Source organism: Pelodiscus sinensis, chromosome 24 (genome assembly GCF_049634645.1).
Source record: "Pelodiscus sinensis isolate JC-2024 chromosome 24, ASM4963464v1, whole genome shotgun sequence".
NCBI classification, from domain to species: Eukaryota; Metazoa; Chordata; order Testudines; family Trionychidae; genus Pelodiscus; species Pelodiscus sinensis.
The window spans coordinates 1,085,515-1,105,024 of NC_134734.1; the positions used below are offsets into that span (position 1 = coordinate 1,085,515).

Genomic DNA, 19,510 nt, shown 5'->3' on the forward strand with positions numbered 1-19,510 from the left:
AGATGAATAGTTACTAAAGGAAGAGAAAAAAGCAAAAACTCTTGTACAATGTAAAGATGAACAAACCCTGTCAATGGGATCATAAGCTACTGTGGGTGGAACCCACTTCTTCAGATGACTGGAGTATTAACAGTTCAGTTCCAACGTAAATAGAGGATGGGGGGAGGGGGAGAAGCAAGGAAAAAACTCGTGAATTTGAGTGTTCGTGTTGCTGATAGCGAAGGTGGAAATTGTTCTGAAGTACCCAGTGGGGGGCTGGTTAAGTCACTGGGATGGGGAAGGCAGTGTGCTAGCCAGGCAATGTCTTTAGTCAGACCTGTGTGCTGGGTCCCAAACTTGAGAATGAAGTTAAGTTCCAATGTTTCCTTGTGTATGTGGCTTGTGGAGTTGGCCTGAAACAACACGGTGACTTGGAGATCCCTGGATGAGTGTCGGGCAGGTGAAAGTGTGCTCCAGCGGGTTTCCGTGCATTGTCCATTCATTCTTTCATTAAGTGGGGTAAAGGGGGCAGGCCGGGAGGGGGAAATGTTCCAACTGACACTTTTCTCCACTCAAAATGAGGGTTTGGGTTGATTGACACATGTCACCAATTTGTGTCAATTTCGCCGCCGCGCTTCAGCAGGGAAAAAATACAAGAAACAACCCTGAGAAATGGCAACGTTTGGTGTCACACGGCCAGAGTGAGGCGCTTTGCTCTTTTCCCCACCTGAAGTGTCTTGGCCTTGCTGCGTGGGCGGGACTTTTCATTCTGTCACCAACGTGAATCTTCCAATTGCTCGGAAAGGGACTGGCACCGTTTTTCGGCCTTTCTGGGGACGAGAGGTTTGGGTCAACCCAACATGATGTTTCCCAATATTTGTACTGCCAGGGAGCCAAACCATCGGGTGTTTGTGCGGCTCTGCTGTCTGGTGCTTCTGTCCCACCCCCAGTCTCGGCTGGATTTCCCTTTCCATTCTCATTTCGGCCTCATCTCTCTCCTCCTCCCCTCCGGCAGAGCTCACTGCATCGGCCGTGAGAAGGCTCCTCCCAGCACCATGGGGGTTTCCTTCCTCCTCTGCCTCCTCCCTGCTCTCCTAGCCACAGCCAGTGCCGAAGGTGAGTCGTCCGTGCTGTAGCCACTTAACCCTCCTGGACTTCGACCCCTCGCGTTCCTCAGGTCCCCGACCAGATCCCCTCCAGCACATGTATGGCACAAGGGCCTGTCCACATGACAGTTACGGTAGCGGCTTGGCCACGGCACTGGAGTGGGGCCGGCAGAGAGTGTAGTGCAGACGCTGCCTGGCCCAGGAGAAGGGGGTTTCCCTCCCTCGAGGGGCTCACCACCCGAGTGAGGGTGGCCAAACCGAGGGGTACATTCCCCCTCAGCCCAGCCGCATCTGCACTGGGGTTCTGTCAGCCTCGCTGTGACTGAGAGAAGGATGAGGATGGGGGAGGGGTGCATTGGGGGCACACAGAGCTGGGGGGAGAATGGAGGGCCCTGGGATGGGGGATGGGAAATTGGGGGTGCACACAGAGCCCTGAGAATGAGGGATCCTGGGAGCGGGGATGGGGATCCCATAGATCCGAGGGCATGAGGCTGGGCAGTTTCATGATGGCCCTGTGGCAGAGGGGGTGGGGGGCACCCCAGAAGTTTGTAGGGCAATGGGGGGGCTGCCAGGAGCCCCAGGCAGTGCTAAAGGTTCAGCCAATTCCCATTGCGAGAGGAGTGGCTTTCTGGTACTATGAATATCTGTAGCATGGGAAAGACCTCCTAGGTGGGTGGAGCTTAGTTGGAGGGAGGGGCTTCGTAAGAGCACCGCCCCCTTCAGCTGTCCCCAGACTGACCTCTCGTGGGCAGTTGGTCCGGTGGCTGAAACTGCCATCGCAGAGGGTCCCAGAGGCCACGGGCCCCTTAGCCCCTCGGCTTGCTGGGAGCAGGGGGGATGCGGGCTCAGGGGCGGGTCCTCCTGGTGAGAAGGAAACGTCTCTCCCCGTAGTTATCAAATGTGTGCGGTGCCGCGGCTCGGCAGCCGAATGCCAGGACAGGACAAGAACCTGCAGAGCGGACACGGACACAGGCGGCTGCATTTCCACGGTAGAAGTAAATACATTAGGTAGGTGATGTTGCACCGATCCCGGCCCATCTCACCCCCAACCTGGGCCACCCTCCCCACCACGGCCAGCCCCGGACTTCAACCAGCGGGGCCAGGATGTCCTGCCCGTGGGCAAAAGCTTCCGTGCCAGTCTAGATGCTCGCTTGCGCAAGAAAGCTCTGATGGCCATTTTAGCCATCGGGCTTTCCTGTGCAAGAAATTAACTTGCCTGTCTACACTGGCCTCTTGCACAAGAGGGCTTATTCCTGAGCGGGAGCATCAGAGTATTTGCGCAAGAAGCCCTGATTTCTTACATTAGACTGTCAGTGTTCTTGTGCAAATTCTCGTGGCCAGTGTTGACAGGAGGCAAGTTTTTGCACAAAAGCGCCTGCTTTTGCACAAAATCTTGCCAGTCTAGACACACCCCTAGACTACATGGCTCTGTCGATGGAGCCATGTAAAGTAGTTTTTTGGCGGCCATTTTTATTTTAAAGAAGCAGGGAACATTGACTGTGTCAAGTAAACTACTTTACATGGCTCCATCGACGGAGCCATGTAGTCTAGGCGCACCCTGTCTGTCTGTCTGTCTATCCCCACACTCCCATTTCTCTCTCTCTCTGAGCACACCAGGAAATTGTCCAGCTTCCTCTCAAACAGTCTGATTGAACTTTCACCCATTCAGGGTCTGGCTGCTCTGCAGAGTTGCTGGGGGCTGGGACCCAGGGTTTAGCCGAATCCCCTGCCCCACAGCCCCTGGGAGCCCCACACAAACCCTTTCACCTCAGGGGGTACGAGCTTGGCCAGGCTGGCGCATGCAGTTTGGCCCTGCTCCTGCCAGCCACCCCCCCACCTCTGCCAAACTCTGCTTCCTGCCGGCCGCCCCTCCCCCGATCTCCCCCGGCCAGCACTACTCCTGCCAGCTACCCCCCCAACCTATGTCCAGCTCTGCTTCCCGCCGGCTGCCCCTCTCCCGATCTCCTCCGGCCAGCCCTGCTCCCGCCAGCCACCCTCCCACCTCTGCCCAGCTCTGCTTCCTGCCGGCCGCCCCTGCGCCGATCTCCCGGCCAGCCCTGCTCCTGCCAGCCACCCTCCCACCTCCGCCAAGCTCTGCTTCCCGCTGGCTGCCCCTCTCCCGATCTCCCCCGGCCAGCCCTGCTCCCGCCAGCCACCCTCCTATCTCCGCCCAGCTCTGCTTCCTGCCGGCCGCTCCTGCGCCGATCTCCCCCAGCCAGCCCTGCTCCTGCCAGCCACCCTCCCACCTCCGCCCAGCTCTGCTTCCCACCAGCTGCCCCTCTCCCGATCTCCTCCAGCCAGCCCTGCTCCCACCAGCCACCCTCCCACCTCTGCCCAGCTCTGCTTCCTGCCGGCCGCCCCTGCGCCGATCTCCCCCGGCCAGCCCTGCTCCTGCCAGCCACCCTCCCACCTCCACCCAGCTCTGCTTCCCGCCGGCCGCCCCTCCCCCGATCTCCCCCAGCCAGCCCCGCTGTCTCCCCCCTTCCTCCTGGCCCACCCCTTCAACACCGCCAGCCCCGCTCCCTCCCGGCCGGTCCCTCCGCATCAAGTGTGTCCGGTATTGGTTTTGAAATGACCGGGTAACCCTACATAGGACCCAGGCTGTGCTGTACCTTGCAGAAGCAATAAAGCCTCTATTTTACTGGCCAGTGGAGTCTCCTCTTGCTGGAAATGGGGTGCAGGGTCGGAGGACACCCGACGTGCCCCACACCCGACCTGGCACTGTCTGGGTGACTCTCACCTCCGGAGGTGCAGCATTGCGGATGCTCACACCGGGGTGGCTAACCCAGGGTATCCCAGCACTGCACTCACAGCCACTGATTCCTGGACTACAGGGCCACCCGGAAAAGTATCCCTTCTGGCTTCACGTTGAACCCGCCCCGGCCCCGGGGGGATTGGCCCAGGGATTAATTCCCTGAATAAGAAAAATTTCCATCATTCCCAGCCAGGAGTTCCCCAGTGGAGATTTGCTCCGGGCGGGTGCTGGCAGACAGGTCCCCGGTCACCCCACTGGGCCAAGCCGCATCGACACAGCCCTGGAGTCTCTGGCTCCGAGGCAGGTGTCTAACCCTGCGACCAGCCCCCCGGCTCCACCGAGCTCCCAGCTCACCACCTCCTGCTGGAACTGTGCCCTGGGACTGGGCCGGGCTCCCCGCAGCCAAACGCTGAGGTGAAATCACCTCCCAGCTCCAGTGCCCAGCCCCACCCTCGGTTTTCTCTGACACAGGTGGGATCCCGGTCACAGGCTATGTCAAAGGCTGCCTGTCCGACTACTACAGCGGCATCATAGAGCCCGTCAGTTTCACCGTCAGGAAGGGCCTGTATCTGAGGGTCAACAACGTGCGCTGCAGGAACGGGGACAAATGTAACTCGGGCCCCATGGAACGTAAGTGCGGGGTCGGGTGTCCTGCCCTCGGGAGGGGCGTCTCCCAGGAGCCGTTCGAGGGCGCTGAGCATGGGACGGGGGGCCCACTACTCCAGGTCCCCCGCACCTTGGGAACAGCCCGTCCAATCGCCTTGAAAGGGGACGAGCCCCCCTGCTGGGATCCGGCTCCAGGACCTGCCTCTCCAGGGGGTGGGCGCCGGGTTCCCAGCCCCAGGCCTGTCCCGTGCTGCCGGTTTGTCCCTGTTGGTTCTTGTGTGAAGAATTGAAACCAGCCTCCTTGGCCATTTCCCACCCCCCCGGATTTCCTGCTCCGGGATCCGGGACAGCCCACGGGCGAGGCAGGGCAGCGGGCGCACCCCTCGGGCGCTGAGGTTTAACTCACCCCGTGACCGTGTTTCTGGGTTCCCAGCGCCCCAGGAGAACAGCACCTTGAACGGGCGGCAGTGCCCGGCCTGCCTGGCTTTTGGTGCCCAGACCTGCACCAGCCAAATCATCCATTGCACCGGGGAGGAGACGTACTGCGGCGATTTCGCTGGGACCCTCCATAGAGGTAAATCCTGCCAGCTGGCCGCAGGGCGGGAGGGAGCTGGGGAACCTTCTGCCTCAGGCAGCCCCCGAGAGCTGGTGGGACCCGGAGTCTGTGCTGGGCCCTGGGCGGGTGGGGCGGCCAAGAGGGGTTTTGGCTGGAGGCAAGGAGAGAGGAATTGGGACGTTTCCCTCCCAGCCCAGCTTTCTCCCCCCCACCCCGTCAATGATGCCACCCTGCTCTGGGGGCGATAGCAGTGGGGCACTTACCAGGGGAGGGTTGAGATGTCAGGGATGCAGAGCTGGGGAGAGAACCCAGGAGTCCTGGCTCCCACCCCCACTGCTCTAACCACTAGTCCCCTCCCCCTTGCTGTGTAAGGTGGAGCTAAGCTGCTGTTGCTCCATGAGGCAGCTCCTGCTCTCAGTGTGGCCCAGGGCTCCCTGCGCTCTGGGGTGGTTATAAAATAACTGAACCGAGTGGGGGGCTGCCGGGGGTGGGGAGAGCCGGCGTGTTCCCCGGTGGCGCCGCGCTGGGGAAGGAGCCGCCCCGGCCACAGCTCCATCCCCAACCCCAGCGCCAGGCTGGTGGGGACAGAGGGGAGGGGGTGGAGAAAGGCCCAGGGCTGCCTATGCCCATGAACAGGCCGCATTTCTCCAACAGGTTTTTTGGATGTAGCCATGTTTGCGGCCCAAGGCTGCGTCACGCCGTCTGCACGGGGCATCAGTGTTGTATATGGCCTGGTTTCGGGAATTCACACCTTCTACTTCGACCACGCGAGCGTCAGAGCCGCGGAGCCAGTGCCCAGCCCCGGAGCTAGTACCCAGCCACGGAGCCAGCACCCAGCCACGGAGGCAGCACCCAGCCCCGGAGCTAGTACCCAGCCACGGAGCCAGCACCCAGCCACGGAGCCAGCACCCAGCCCCGGAGCCAGCACCCAACCCCTGAGCTAGTACCCAGCCCCGGAGCCAGCCCCCAGCCCCGGAGCTAGTACCCAGCCACGGAGCCAGTACCCAGCCACGGAGGAGACCTGGCTCTGGGGATAGTCCCCTTCGCGCTCTGGCTGAGCTGCTGGAGAAGCTGTTCTCCTGAGCAGGCCTGGCCCTGGCCAGGCCCCGTGCACCTCGTAGCCCGACCGCGCGACCCTGCATGAATTCTGGGGATCAGCTCGGCGTTCCCAAGGATCCCAGAGGGGCTGAGGTGCCAAGACCCGTCCCAGCAGGGTTCCATCTGCTGCTTAGCTCGAGACCCCCTGCTACAAGGCATCCTATAGACCCCCCATGCTGGCATTAGCTCGCGCCCCTGGGCTTGGCTGGGTGGTTATGGGGAAACCTCCCTCCCCCCACGCTCCCGCTCCTTCTCAAGCTGGCTCCATAGCGATGGCATCAAGGCCCGAATTCCCTGTTGCAGCGACACCCCCCCCACCAGGTCCTTTGTACTGGGGGGTGATGCCCGGGGCCCACTGCTGAGCCGAGGGTCTGTCCCGGCACCGCCCGGCTGGCAGGAGCCTCTCGGCCCACTGGCAAGTGCACCGAATAAATCAGGCTGGGAAATCGCAGCCCTGTGTGTGTTGTTTCGCTCCGGTTGCGTTGGGCCGGGTTGCACAAGGCTGGGTGCTCCCAGGGCCATCGGCCGCACCAGGGTTTGCCTGGCTCCCTGCGCGCTCCTGAGCCACACTGCCGAGTCTCTGGGAAGGGGGGGGGGTATTTTGCATCTTGGCTGGGCCCTGGAATCTTTCCTCCCCACCCCAGTCTGGGCGCCTGCCCAGGGCCCTGCTGCAGAGGAGGAGGGGAACGCGCGGAGTCCCCTGGGCTGGGCCGCGCCGGCTGAGGGCGGGATCCCTTCTGGCCTCAGCATCTAGGGATCCCGCTGGGGCAATGGGGCCGGATCCCTAGGGTGCAGGTGGGGGAATCGGCCGTAGCCAAGAGAGCGATGCTGCTTTATACCAACCCAGGGGCTGGGCAGAAGGGAGTTGCCTGCTGGCTGCCTGCACCAGGGGGAGGAAGCGCGGTCTAGTGGTGAGAATGTGCGCTTGGCAGGCAGGAAGTTGCACCGAATCCCCTCTGAGGCCTTGGCAGGTCCCTTAGCCTGCCCGTGCCTCAGTTTCCTTCTCCTTGGAATGGGGAACCAGCTCTGGCCAGATGCCAGTGGGGCCCCTCCAGGGTTAGTGGTTTTGGCAGGCGGGGGTGGGGGGACAAGTACGGGCCTCCCATCCGACCCCGGGGACCCAGCACACCCCGGGACTGAGCCCTGCGCCCCTGCCGGCCTGTGAGCAAACCCGGATTTCGCAGCCGCCGGGATGGAGAATTGACCCGGGCCAGGGTGGGGAAGCCGGGGCCGGCCGGTAGGGAGGCCAGATGGTTTCAACAACAACACCGGACACAGGACGACCCATCACAATCCACATTCCAGCTGAGTTAGACAACACCGGACAGTTCCCTTTTCTCCAGTCGCTTCCCCAACACAGAGCTCAGACACTGGACAGTCCGGTTCAAAACCGGACACCTGGCAACCCCAGGAGCCGGCTGCAGACACGCACGGGGGGACAGCGCCCCCTGCTGCCAGCAGCCCAGCTGCAACCCGGCGTGAGGATCCTCCGCAGGCACCAGCTCTGCACCCGTGGGCCCTGGGGGGCAGGGAACAGCCACAGCGCAGGGCCCGGGGCTCACCTGGAGGGGATCGGGACTTGGCAGGGTTCTGCTGGGGGGGACTGGGGCTCTGTCGGGGGGGGGGGGTCGGGGATCGATTTGGGGGTGGGGATGTTAGGGCTCAGCCGGGGGGGGGGGGTGCTGTGGCTCAGCCAGTGGGGTATGGGGGGGGGTCAGGGCTCTGCTGGGGGGGATCGGGCCTTGGCTGGACGGGGGGGGTGGGGATGTTAGGGCTCAGCCGGGGGGGGGGATCGGGGCTAGACTCAGGGGATCAGGGCTCTGCTGGGGGGGATCGGGCCTTGGTTGGATAGGGGGTGGGGATGTTAGGGCTCAGTCGGGGGGGATCGGGGCTAGACTGGGGGGATCAGGGCTCTGCTGGGGGGATCGGGCCTTGGCTGGATAGGGGGTGGGGATGTTAGGGCTCAGTCGGGGGGGATCGGGGCTAGACTGGGGGGATCAGGGCTCTGCTGGGGGGGATCGGGCCTTGGCTGGACGGGGGGGGGTGGGGATGTTAGGGCTCAGCCGGGGGGGGGATCGGGGCTAGACTCAGGGGATCAGGGCTCTGCTGGGGGGGATCGGGCCTTGGCTGGACGGGGGGGGGGGATGGGGATGTTAGGGCTCGGCCGGGGGGGATCGGGGCTAGACTGGGGGGATCAGGGCTCTGCTGGGGGGGATCGGGCCTTGGCTGGACGGGGGGGGGTGGGGATGTTAGGGCTCAGCCGGGGGGGGGATCGGGGCTAGACTCAGGGGATCAGGGCTCTGCTGGGGGGGATCGGGCCTTGGCTGGACGGGGGGGGGGGGGATGTTAGGGCTCGGCCGGGGGGGATCGGGGCTAGACTGGGGGGATCAGGGCTCTGCTGGGGGGGATCGGGCCTTGGCTGGACGGGGCGGGAGATGTCAGGTCTCGGCCGGGGGGATCCCAGCGCATCTGGCTGGCAAGGGGCCCACGGTTTGGCTGGCAAGGGGCCCACGTCTGTGTGGAACGGACCCTCATTCCGCCCGGTTCCTCCTTCCCTATCCGAGGCCCTGAATTCCTGCTCAGCCCGGCCCCCCACCCAGCGCCCCCCTCCCCGGGGCAGAATTCCCAGCAGGGACGTCGCCCCCCTCAGCTCCCTCCCCCGCACAAACCTCCCTCTTGGGGCCCGAATCCTCACGGCTGCTCCCCCCCCCCCCCAACAACCTGTCTGGCTCCACCAGTCCATCCCCGTTCACCCCCCAGAGGTGGGCACAGGAGACATGGGGCCGGACTCCCCGTCTGAGGGGGGGGGGGGAGTCGCGACCTCCGGGCAGGGAAGTGCGACCCCTAAGTGGTGGGGGCAGGGGAACTGAGACTTCAGTTGGGATGGATGTGGGGCTGGGGGCAGGGAGTTGGGGGCTCGGTCCCCACAGGCGGGGGGAGGACACCCAGGAAGGTGGCTATGGGGTCATGACTCCCAGAGGGGCGAGGCCATGACCTGGGGGGGCAGGGAGGGGAGGAGACAGGGTCATGCCCGGCACCCCCCCACCCCCGGGACTCAGCAGCTCCAGCCACAGGGGAGGAAGCAGAAGGGGAAGTGGGGGCTGCATGGGGGGCCCTTAGGCAATGGCAGCCCTGGCCCCGCCTTGCTCCTCCTGCCAGCGCGGCGTGAGGAGCCCCCAGCCCCCGCGCAGCCTGCGACCGGCACCCGCGGGCGACAGGACATGGGGCCCCGCTCCTCCAGCCAGCGCCCGCCCGGCCCGGCCCGCACATGGACGGGGCTCATCCTGGCAGGTGTGGGCTGGGCTGCGGGTGGGGAGTGAGGAGTACCAGCAGGGCTGGGGGGCAGGGCTGGGCTGGCAGGGGCTGAGGGTCTGGGGAGAGGGGCAGGGCTGGGCTGACAGGGGCTGAGGGTCTGGGCTGAGGGGCAGGGCTGGGCTGGCAGGGGCTGAGGGTCTGGGGTGAGGGGCAGGGCTGGGCTGACAGGGGCTGAGGGTCTGGGGTGAGGGGCAGGGCTGGGCTGGCAGGGGCTGAGGGTCTGGGGAGAGGGGCAGGGCTGGGCTGACAGGGGCTGAGGGTCTGGGCTGAGGGGCAGGGCTGGGCTGGCAGGGGCTGAGGGTCTGGGCTGAGGGGCAGGGCTGGGCTGGCAGGGGCTGAGGGTCTGGGCTGAGGGGCAGGGCTGGGCTGACAGGGGCTGTGGGTCAAGGGTGAGGGGCAGGGCTGTGGGGGCAGAGGCTGTGGGTCCGGGCTGAGGGGTGGGGGCTGTGGGTCCGGGCTGGGGGGCAGGGGCTGTGGGTCCGGGCTGAGGGGCAGGGCTGGGGGGCAGGGGCTGTGGGTCCGGGGTGAAGGGCAGGGCTGGGGGGCAGGGGCTGTGGGTCCGGGCTGAGGGGCAGGGCTGTGGGGGCAGGGGCTGTGGGTCCGGGCTGAGGGGCAGGGCTGGGGGGCAGGGGCTGTGGGTCCGGGCTGAGGGGCACAGGTACATTTCACCCTCCCCTGTCCCCCGACAGCCTCCGTCCTGAGCTGCTGCCTCCGGCCGGCGCGCCCCTCGCTCGGACTCACCATCCGGCAGGAGCCGGCGGCCGTGGCCGTGGGGGGGAACCTGACCCTGGTGGTGCGGGGGGTCCCCCCGAGCCTGCAGGTCTGCAGCTGGTACCGGGGGGCCGAATCCAGCAAGACCTCCGGCTTGATCGTCAGCTACACCCCGCGGGCCACCCCCCGGCAGATCTTCGGCCCGGCCTTCACGGGGCGGGAGGCCGTGGGGCCCAGCTGCTCCCTGCGCATCACCGGCCTCAGGGCGACTGACGCCGGCAGCTACTCCCTGAACGTCCAGGGGCCTGGGTACAACCAGGGCTTCTCCGCGAGCGTCTCCTTCGCCGGTCAGTGACCTCCCGCCCCCCCGCTGGCAGGAGGGAGGCAGCCACCTCTGGGGAGGGTTATTAAAGGCTCCTTGTCCCTCCCCAGCCCGACGGGCTGCCTGGTTCCTGGCTGCCGTGGTGGGCGTGCCGCTGGTCGTGCTGCTCTGTGTGGTCCTGCTGGTGACGCTGGCCGTGTGCATGAAACGTCGCTCAGGTACAGCCGGGCACATCCCTGTGATGGCAGCCGGGACCCTGGCCCCGGGAGGGAAGTGGGGTCTGGTGGTTAGAGCAGGGGGTGGGTGCTGGGAGCCGGGTCTCCTGGGTTCTCTGCTCAGCTCCGGGGAGAGGACATGGGGGGCTGGGAGTCAGGACCCCAAATCCAGCATCTTGCACGTCTCCCCAGGTGCCAGCTACGAGGCCCAGCCCCCCGGAGAGAAAACCGGGATCGTTCCAAAGTAGAAGAACCCGACAGCGGCGTGTGCCAGGAACTCAGCCTGCCCGAGCCCGGCCGGTGCCCCACTCCCGACCCCACAGCTCCTGCCCCAGGCTCCGCCCCCCGGCCCGGCCAGTGCCCCTCACTCCCGACCCATAACCCCCACCCCAGGCTCCGCCCCCCGGCCCAGCTGGTGCCCCTCACTCCCGACCCATAACCCCCACCCTGGCTCCACCCCCCGGCCCGGCCGGTGCCCCTCACTCCCGACCCATAGCCCCCACCCCTGGCTCTGCCCCCCAGCCCTGCCGGTGCCCCTCACTCCTGACTCCCAGCCTCCACCCTGGTTCTGCCCTCCCAGCCCTGCCAGTGCCCCTCACTCCTGACCCATAACCCCCACCCCTGGCTCTGCCCCCCAGCCCTACTGGTGCCCCTCACTCCCGACTCCCAGCCCCCACCCTGGTTCCACCCCCCCAGCCCTGCCAGTGCCCCCACTCCTGACCCACAGCCCCCACTCCTGGCTCCACCCCTGCCAGTGCCCCCCACTCCTGACCCACAGCCCCCACTCCAGGCTCCACCCCTGCCAGTGCCCCTCACTCCTGACCCACAGCCCCCACTCCTGGCTCCGCCCCCCCAGTCCTGCCAGTGCCCCTCACTCCTGACTCCCAGCCCCAACCCTGGCTCCTCCCCCCAGCCCTGCTAGTGCCCCTCACTCCCACCCAGCAGCTGTTGGTGATAAACCAATAAAGGTTCCGTGCGAGTCTCGTGCGAGGTTCACTGGGGTTTCCGATGGGGAGCCGGAAGGCCGCGGTGCTAATGGGCGCCCGGATTTCCCTGCCTTCCTCTGCCCCAGCCGCTGGGGGAAACCATTCCGCCTCTTTGCACCCCGGTTCCCCGGCCGTACAGGGAGGTTAAAGGCCTGTCATCGTGGGATGGCAACATACCCCAAAACGGGGGCGTTGTGGGGCAGGGGCCTAGCGGACCCTCAGCCCGAGTGAGTTACTATAGCAACGCCAGCTCCACCTTGTGCGGGGCTCCGAATTTGACCACGGGAGACGTCTGTGCACTAAATAGAACCCAGAGGGACCCCCATTAGCCCCCGATAACCCAGCCAGTCCAGCGCAGCCCTTCTCCCAAGAGTTCCTCTCGCCCTGCGGCTCAGCCCGCACCCCGGATCCTCTCCCCGACTGGGAGCCTCAAAGGGGATTGCAGCGACCGGCGAGGAGACCGTGGCACCCGGGGCTCGTCTGTGCGAGAGGGGAGCACGGAGCAAGGAGGCCCTTTGGGGGGCCGATTGGGGTCAGACCAAAAAACAGGCCACCGGGAAAAGCGGCTTTTCAAGAGAAACCCCAACTGCAGCCCCCAAAGCGATGGCGGCAGAGAGGGAACACGAGGTTGGGAGGCAGAAGGAACGAGAGGTAGTGGGCCAGAGGCAAAGGTGGGATGCCGGGCTAGATGGGCCCGTTGGGCTGAGCTGTGTGACGCCAGGCTGTTTCAGCCCCTGGGAATACCTCCATGGATATGAATCAAGACTGTGCTGCCAGGACCGTGTCTGGTTTCTCCCAGCCAAGAGGGAGAGGAGGGCTGTTACATTTTAGGGATTCTTTTCATGGCAGAGCCTCCTAGCACAAGAGGATGGCTGAAACTCAGAGGCCAAACAGGTCTACTGTGACATCAAGTAAGAGTCCACAACAGGGGGCATTCCTCACCCCAGCTCTGCCTCTGCCCTAGAGAGAAATCAATGGCATAAAGGACCCGGAGGCTACGTCTAGATTTACGAAAAAGGGATGCAAAGGGATGCAAATTAGACGTATCGCAATTGCTAATGAAGCAGGGATTTAAATCTCCCCAACTTCATTACCATAAAAATGGCGGCCACTTTTTTTCGGCATGGAGCTTTGCCCGAAAAAAGCGCCAATCTAGATGCAGATCTTACGGAAAATAAAGCCTTCTCCGAAAGATCCCTTATCCCTCATTTTAAGAGCTGGGGACAGCTTCCTTGTCGACAGCGGCGCGTCCGATCTGCTGACAAACAGCACGGCAGCCATTTACATTTAAATGAAGCCGTGATTATTTAAATCACAGCTTCATTTAAATCGCGGCTTCATTTCCCTCTGCCGATCAGCCTGATCTACGTGGCTCCATCGATGGAGCCATGTAGTTTAGACACACTCTTAAAGCACAGTCATGCCTATTGCAGCAATGATAAACTAACCCCTTTCACTACAGCTCAGCATAACCATAGCCAAGGGGGCAAGACCGCCATTGTGCTTAGGGTGACCCCTTTCCCCCCGGCCCAAGTCCTGCATTTCTCTTGCCCTTTCTGCACATGCTTCCTTCCAGGCCTCTACACTCACAGCTTCCGTGGCTGTTTACCAAGGTGGCCAAAGTGGTCTCACAGGGGAGGCTGGGTAATAAAAATGCAAATAAGGCCTGGCTCCTCCCACAGTGTTTCCCCCTTCACTACTAAGTGGGGGCAGAGAGCTCCCAATGCTCTACAGCCATAGGGCTCCAAGGTACCCGGGTCTGATGCAGGGCAGGAGAGATGTCCCATGGCCTCATGTCCAGTAGGTCAGAGGGACCAGTCACTCTACATGGAGTGGAGGGCAGGGCGGGGTGGGGGGAAGGTGGCTCTCTCCTCGTGGGTCCCTCTGCCAATGGTCACATTGGCTTTGTGGTGGTCGACATCTTCCTCCAATCAGGAGCCTCCGTGTCCCTGGGGAAGCTGGTGAACAGGGAAACTGAGGCAAAGAAATGGCTTGTCCAGGTAGCAGATGGGAAGGGTTCTCTCTACAGCAGCTTTGGCATCTGGCCCTCCCCATGCCACAGGAAGGATCATGGGGTTATGGGGCAGCTCACCCCGTCTCTGCCTCAGTTTCTCCCTCTTGAGTTCTCCCCTCAGCCCTGATGCCTGAGCCCCCCTTAGCTCATGAATCCATTGGGGCCCAGCTTGGGGGGGGGTCTACACCCCTCATAGGGACCCATTCAGCCACCCAGTCCCACTCCCCTCACTTCCCATCTGCTTTCACTGCTGCAGCCGAGGTGGGATAGGCCATGAACTGTCTCCCCGCTTCCCTTCTGGTGGGGCCAATCCTCCCTCCCTGTTCCCCTCTCCCTAGCCCCTCCCTGGGGGTTTTGGACTTTAGGCCTCCTCAGCCTGCTGGAGCCCTGGGGGACCCGACTCCTCCCTTCCCCCGCCGCCCAATGGGCACTCCCGAGGGAGGGCTGGTGATGGGGGCAGTAGCCTTCGTTGCTCGTGGCTGGGGCGCTGGAGCACAGGGGGGACGTGCTGCAGAAGGTGCTGAACAAGCCATTGCAGGAGCATGGGAGCATCCCCGGCTCTCCAGCCCCACAGAGGAACAGTTTGCGCTGTGGGGGGGTGTAGGAGCCGGAGTTTTCCCTGTAGGGAATTCCGGAAAAAGCCCCGTGGGTGAAAGGGAGACAGGTCCAGCAGCCGTTGGGTGGAGGATGCTGGCAGGGACCGCTGTCCTGGTCTGGAGAACAGAGCCCGAGTCCTGTTCTCCAGGGATGGGGCGTGAGAAGGCTCCCAGAGAAAACTCCTGCCAAGGGGAAGGACCTGGAAGGAGGGCAGGGTGCTAGGGGGAAGGTGAGGGACCGGAAACTGGAGATGCCCAAGAGGGACCGGCCAAGAGGGATGGTCAGGGGATTGACGGGGGGGAACGCAGAGGAAAAGGGATCCGGCACTCGCAGCCCTGGCATAGCACCAGGAATGTAACCGAGCAGGAGACGTTGTTAGCAGACACAGCGGCTTTCAAAGCAATGGGAGTTGTCTTTGGCGTCGCAATATTTCCTGGAACAGCCACACGGCCGGGGGGAGCCCCGTGAGCGGCCCGTGAGCGGCCTACAGAGGGGTGAGAAGGAGGAGGCTGTAGGAGAGACACGAAGGCAGAGAGGAAGATGTGAGCAATGGGAAAACTGCCAAGGTCTGACTGTTTGAAGGAGAATTGAGACATTTCAGAGGGAGTTAAATAACATGCAGGCCAGTGTCACAACAGGCAACAAGGTTTCCATGAGCCACTTCTCTGCACTGGGCCTGAGAAGCCCCCTTCCCAATACAAGAAGCACAGATGGCCAGAAACGTTTGCCCCCAGCCAAACTGTGGGGCACCCCAAATGCAAAACTAGGTTGAGTGTGGGTCAGTCGGCCTGGGACATGGAAGGAATTAACAAGCAGAAAGCCCCGGCTGGCTGGACAGTACGTGTCCGTCTTTCCCTCAAACAATGTCACGGAAAAGCCCTTGAGCGTGTTGAGTTTGTCTGGGCTAAGCAAGCTCAGCTCCCAGAAAACCAGAGCGGGGTTGGGGTTCACCTAGGAACGAGCGGTTGTCGTTGCTTCTCGTTTTCTCCAGCGTATTTGCCGTTTGTGGTTTCCTGTGACCAGCGACGCCGTCGTGGGGGTAACGTCTGGGCATGGCTGTTGGGTTTTCCCAAAGGGGGGGTAAAACGCTGTGTTTTAACCTGGGGAGGGTGAGGTTGCTACAGGGGGCTCTTGCCAAACTGTTGCCCTGGGTTAAGAAAACGCACGTTTGAGCCAAGGCGGCCCCGCCCGGGCTGCGAAGGGATGGCCCAGCCGCCCGGAGCGAAAGCCGCTGCAGCAGGAAAGGTTTGGGCCTTTGCGCAGAGCGAGGCTGACGGGTACAGGCGGCCATGAGGGAAAAGGGCCAGGGGGGGGGGATGCAGCTCCCTGGGGGGGGGACAAAGCGCTTCTGAAAGAGACATTTCGAAAGAGTGGGAAATACCGGGGGGGGGGAGGCCCCCGGGGCTACATTCTGCGCAGAGGGAGGCTGGGTGGCGCCTGGCCTGTGGGACCCGCCGCGGCTGCTCTCCGGTGCGCAGGGAAACCCCCATTTTGGCCACATGGGGCCGAGCGAGGAGGGGCCATCGGGCTGCGGTTACCTGGGTTGCCACTAGGGGGAGCCAGAACCCAAGTGATGTGGGGGGCAGAGCCTCATGGCACAGAGCCAGACTCTGCCGGTGCCCCCACCCCATCCAGTGCCCCTCGCCCTCGACCCACAGGCCCTGCCCCCCCAGCCCTGCCAGTGCCCCTCACCCCCGACCCACAGCCCCTGCCCCCCAGCCCTGCCAGTGCCCCTCACCCCCAACCCACAGCCCCTGCCCCCCAGCCCTGCCAGCGCCCCTCGCCCCCGACCCGCAGCCCCTGCCCCCCAGCCCTGCCAGAGCCCCTCACCCCCGACCCGCAGCCCCTGCCCCCCAGCCCTGCCAGAGCCCCTCGCCCCCGACCCACAGCCCCTCCCCCCAGCCCTGCCAGTGCCCCTCGCCCCCAACCCACAGCCCCTGCCCCCCACCCCATCCAGTGCCCCTCACCCCCGACCCGCAGCCCCTGCCCCCCAGCCCTGCCAGTGCCCCTCGCCCCCGACCCACAGCTCCTACCCCTCAGCCCTACCAGAGCCCCTCGCCCTCGACCCACAGCCCCTGCCCCCCACCCCATCCAGTGCCCCTGGCCCTCGACCCGCAGCCCCTGCCCCCCAGCCCTGCCAGTGCCCCTCACCCCCGACCCGCAGCCCCTGTCCCCCAGCCCTGCCAGAGCCCCTCGCCCCTGACCCTCAGCCCCTGCCCCCCAGCCCTGCCAGTGCCCCTCACCCCCGACCCACAGCCCCTGTCCCCCACCCCATCCAGTGTCCCTGGCCCTCGACCCACAGGCCCTGCCCCCCAGCCCTGCCAGTGCCCCTCGCCCCCGACCCACAGCCTCTGCCCCCCAGCCCTGCCAGTGCCCCTCGCCCCCGACCTGCAGCCCCTGCCCCCCAGCCCTGCCAGAGCCCCTGGCCCTCGACCCGCAGCTCCTGCCCCCCAGCCCTGCCAGTGCCTCTCGCCCCGACCCACAGCCCCTGCCCCCAGCCCTGCCAGTGCCCCTCGCCCCCTACCCGCAGCCCCTGCCCCCCAGCCCTGCCAGAGCCCCTCCCCCCGACCCACAGCCCCTGCCCCCCAGCCCTGCCAGAGCCCCTCGCCCCTGCCCCACAGCCCCTGCCCCCCAGCCCTGCCAGAGCCCCTCGCCCCTTCCCCACAGCTCCTGCCCCCCAGCCCTGCCAGTGCCCCTCGCCCCCAACCTGCAGCCCCTGCCCCCCCAGCCCTTCCAGTGCCCCTCGCCCCCAACCTGCAGCCCCTGCCCCCCCAGCCCTGCCAGTGCCCCTCAGCCCCGACCCGCAGCCCCTTCCCCCCCAGCCCTACCAGTGCCCCTTGCCCCTGACTCGCAGCCCCTGCCTCCCAGCCCTGCCAGTGCCCCTCACCCCCAACCCGCAGCCCCTGCCCCTCAGCCCTACCCCCTAACCCTCCCAGCACCCCTCTCCTCTGAACCGCAGCTCCTGCCCCCCAATGGCCCTCACTCCCGACCTGTAGCCCCTGACAGCTGAGCCCTGCCCCCCACCCTAGCCCCTGCTGGTGCCCCTCACTCCCGACCTGCAGCCCCTGCCCCCCCAGCCCTGCAGGGGAGTTACAGGTGGGTACGTGTTTTGGCTGTCAGCCTCTCCCCCCTCCAGCAGAGCTGGGCTGGGCCACACAGACTGCAGGGTGGGGACGTCAGAGAGTGGGGGTGCATGGCTCACAGGGACACAGCTGGGGGGGTCAGGAGGGAGAGCAGACAGACACACGGGCCAGGGCTCAGCCCCTCCGTCAGTGGGAAGCTCTCTCTCTCTCTCTCTCACACACACACACACACACACACAGCAGAGCAGGGCTCAACTCTTCCACCAGGGGGCAGTGCTCTCTCTCTCTCTCTCTCTCTCTCTCTCTCTCTCTCTCTCTCTCTCACACACACACACACACACACACACACACACACACACACACACACACACACACACACACACACACACACACTGTGATGGGCCGGGCTGCGTCTGGGCACCGCTCGGGGCGAATTGCTCTAAACCAGGGCTCCTTACAGCCCCTGACTGGAGGCCCTTCCCGAACAGGCCACATACCAGTCACACTGAGCACTTCAGCTGCCTGCCTGGCCAGCCAGAAGCCTCACGAGCAAAACTCCTTGGACACCCCAGTCTCCCTGTGCCCCAATAAGCCCCAGGCCTGCACACAGGGGAGAGGCTCTAGAACCCGATCTCACCTTCCCCGAACTGGTTCTTCCGGTCCCAAGAAACCAGCCACAGATCCCAGGTCAATTTACACTCTGGATCTTACCCACAAACCACGCTGAGCCGATCCTTTCGCATCTACCATCTAACGGTTTATTATTAAAAGAAAGAAAAGCCAGAGAGTGAGGTTGTTAAGGAGAATACATGACATGCGTTGAATCTCCCAGTTCTCAATGCAGGCTCTTAGCAGAGATGTTACAAACTGCTATTTTATAAGTCTCTGGTGCACATCCTATGTCAGGACGGGTCCACAGTTCCTTCCGGCTCGTTGTTCCCTGCCAGGCTGCCTCTGGGACCAAGAGCTGAGCTGAAGACCAAGATGGAGGGTGCCACATGGCACGGAGATACCTCCCCTGGCATCCTCCTGGCCATAGAAGGTTGCATGGTCCAACAGCCTCTCCTTGTGTCCCAAATCAGCAGCCATCATTCTGGCTGGCCTGCAGATATCCAGGCATTCCCTCGCGTGTGTCTCTGGCACTCAGAGATCTATTGTCCCTGGAGCCTTGCTAATTAGCACGGCCACTGGCTGAGCAGTCCTTGCCAATGCTCAGCCACAGAGAGAGAATTTTCCAGCATCCCTATAGAGTATATGGCTACATCTAGACTGGCATGATTTTCCGGAAATTCTTAAAAGCATTTTCGGAAAAGAGTGTCTAGATTGGCACGGACGCTTTTCCGCAAAAGCACTTTTTGAGGAAAAGCGTCCATGGCCAATCTAGACGCGCTTTTGCGCAAAAAAAGCCCCAATCGCCATTTTCGCGATCAGGGCTTTTTTGAGCAAAATCTCAGCTGTTTACACTGGCCCTTTTGCGCAAAAGGGACTTTTGCCCGAACGGGAGCAGCATAGTATTTCCGCAAGAACACTGACAATCTTACATGAGATCGTCAGTGCTTTTGCGGAAATTCAAGTGACCAGTGTTGACAGCTGGCAAGTTTTTCCGGAAAAGTGGCTAATTTTCTGGAAAAACTGGCCAGTCTAGACACAGCCCATGTGTATAACTCTGCATACAGACATTAGACAATTACATGAAGGGCACACACAGAATCAGTAGAACAGAAGCTTTCATGTGATATCTCATGTGGCCCCCTTTGTATAGACTTTTGGGGCAAACACCCCCCCATGGATGCATGGATGTTAGTTTCTGGCTGCTCCCCTTAAAATCCAGGAATGTGACACTCACTCGGAGCTCAGCCCTTCCAGCAGGGATGGCAGGGAGGGACACAACACCTGCCCCCGCCCCGCAGGGTTCAGCCTTCCAGCAGGCATGGACACAGACACACACATACACACAGACACACAGACACACACTCCATACCAGTCCCATTGGCCCCAGGAAGAGGGAGGGGCCAGGTGCGCTGTGGTCCCGGGCGGAGGGAAGAGCCGTGCCCCGTGGCCTGGCAGCTTTCTGCGTGGCAGGGATGCCCCAGCAACGGCTGGGTGTGAAATCCGCCTTTCTCACTGCTGCAGGGTCTGTGGCCGGCTGTGCCCCTGCAGAAGGAGC

General features: G+C 63.7%; 2 protein-coding genes across 2 annotated transcripts in view; both read left to right on the forward strand.

Moving 5' to 3' along the window:
• LOC106731821 (uncharacterized) overlaps nt 1-19,510 on the forward strand; it is a 42,615-nt gene that overhangs the window by 798 nt on the left and 22,307 nt on the right. Inside the window, exons 2-6 of the mRNA XM_075908212.1 lie at nt 995-1,095; nt 1,977-2,093; nt 4,312-4,470; nt 4,880-5,020; nt 5,657-5,945. Of these exons, the coding sequence (XP_075764327.1) occupies nt 1,035-1,095; nt 1,977-2,093; nt 4,312-4,470; nt 4,880-5,020; nt 5,657-5,945 (767 nt within the window). The 5' untranslated portion in view covers nt 995-1,034. The remainder of the gene's footprint in view (nt 1-994; nt 1,096-1,976; nt 2,094-4,311; nt 4,471-4,879; nt 5,021-5,656; nt 5,946-19,510) is intronic.
• LOC142819493 (pregnancy-specific beta-1-glycoprotein 4-like) lies at nt 9,164-12,112 on the forward strand. Its single transcript, XM_075907073.1, has 4 exons — nt 9,164-9,391; nt 10,105-10,473; nt 10,559-10,666; nt 10,856-12,112. The coding sequence occupies exons 1-4, from the start codon at nt 9,322-9,324 to the stop codon at nt 10,909-10,911; spliced, it is 603 nt and encodes a 200-aa protein (XP_075763188.1). The 5' UTR covers nt 9,164-9,321; the 3' UTR covers nt 10,912-12,112.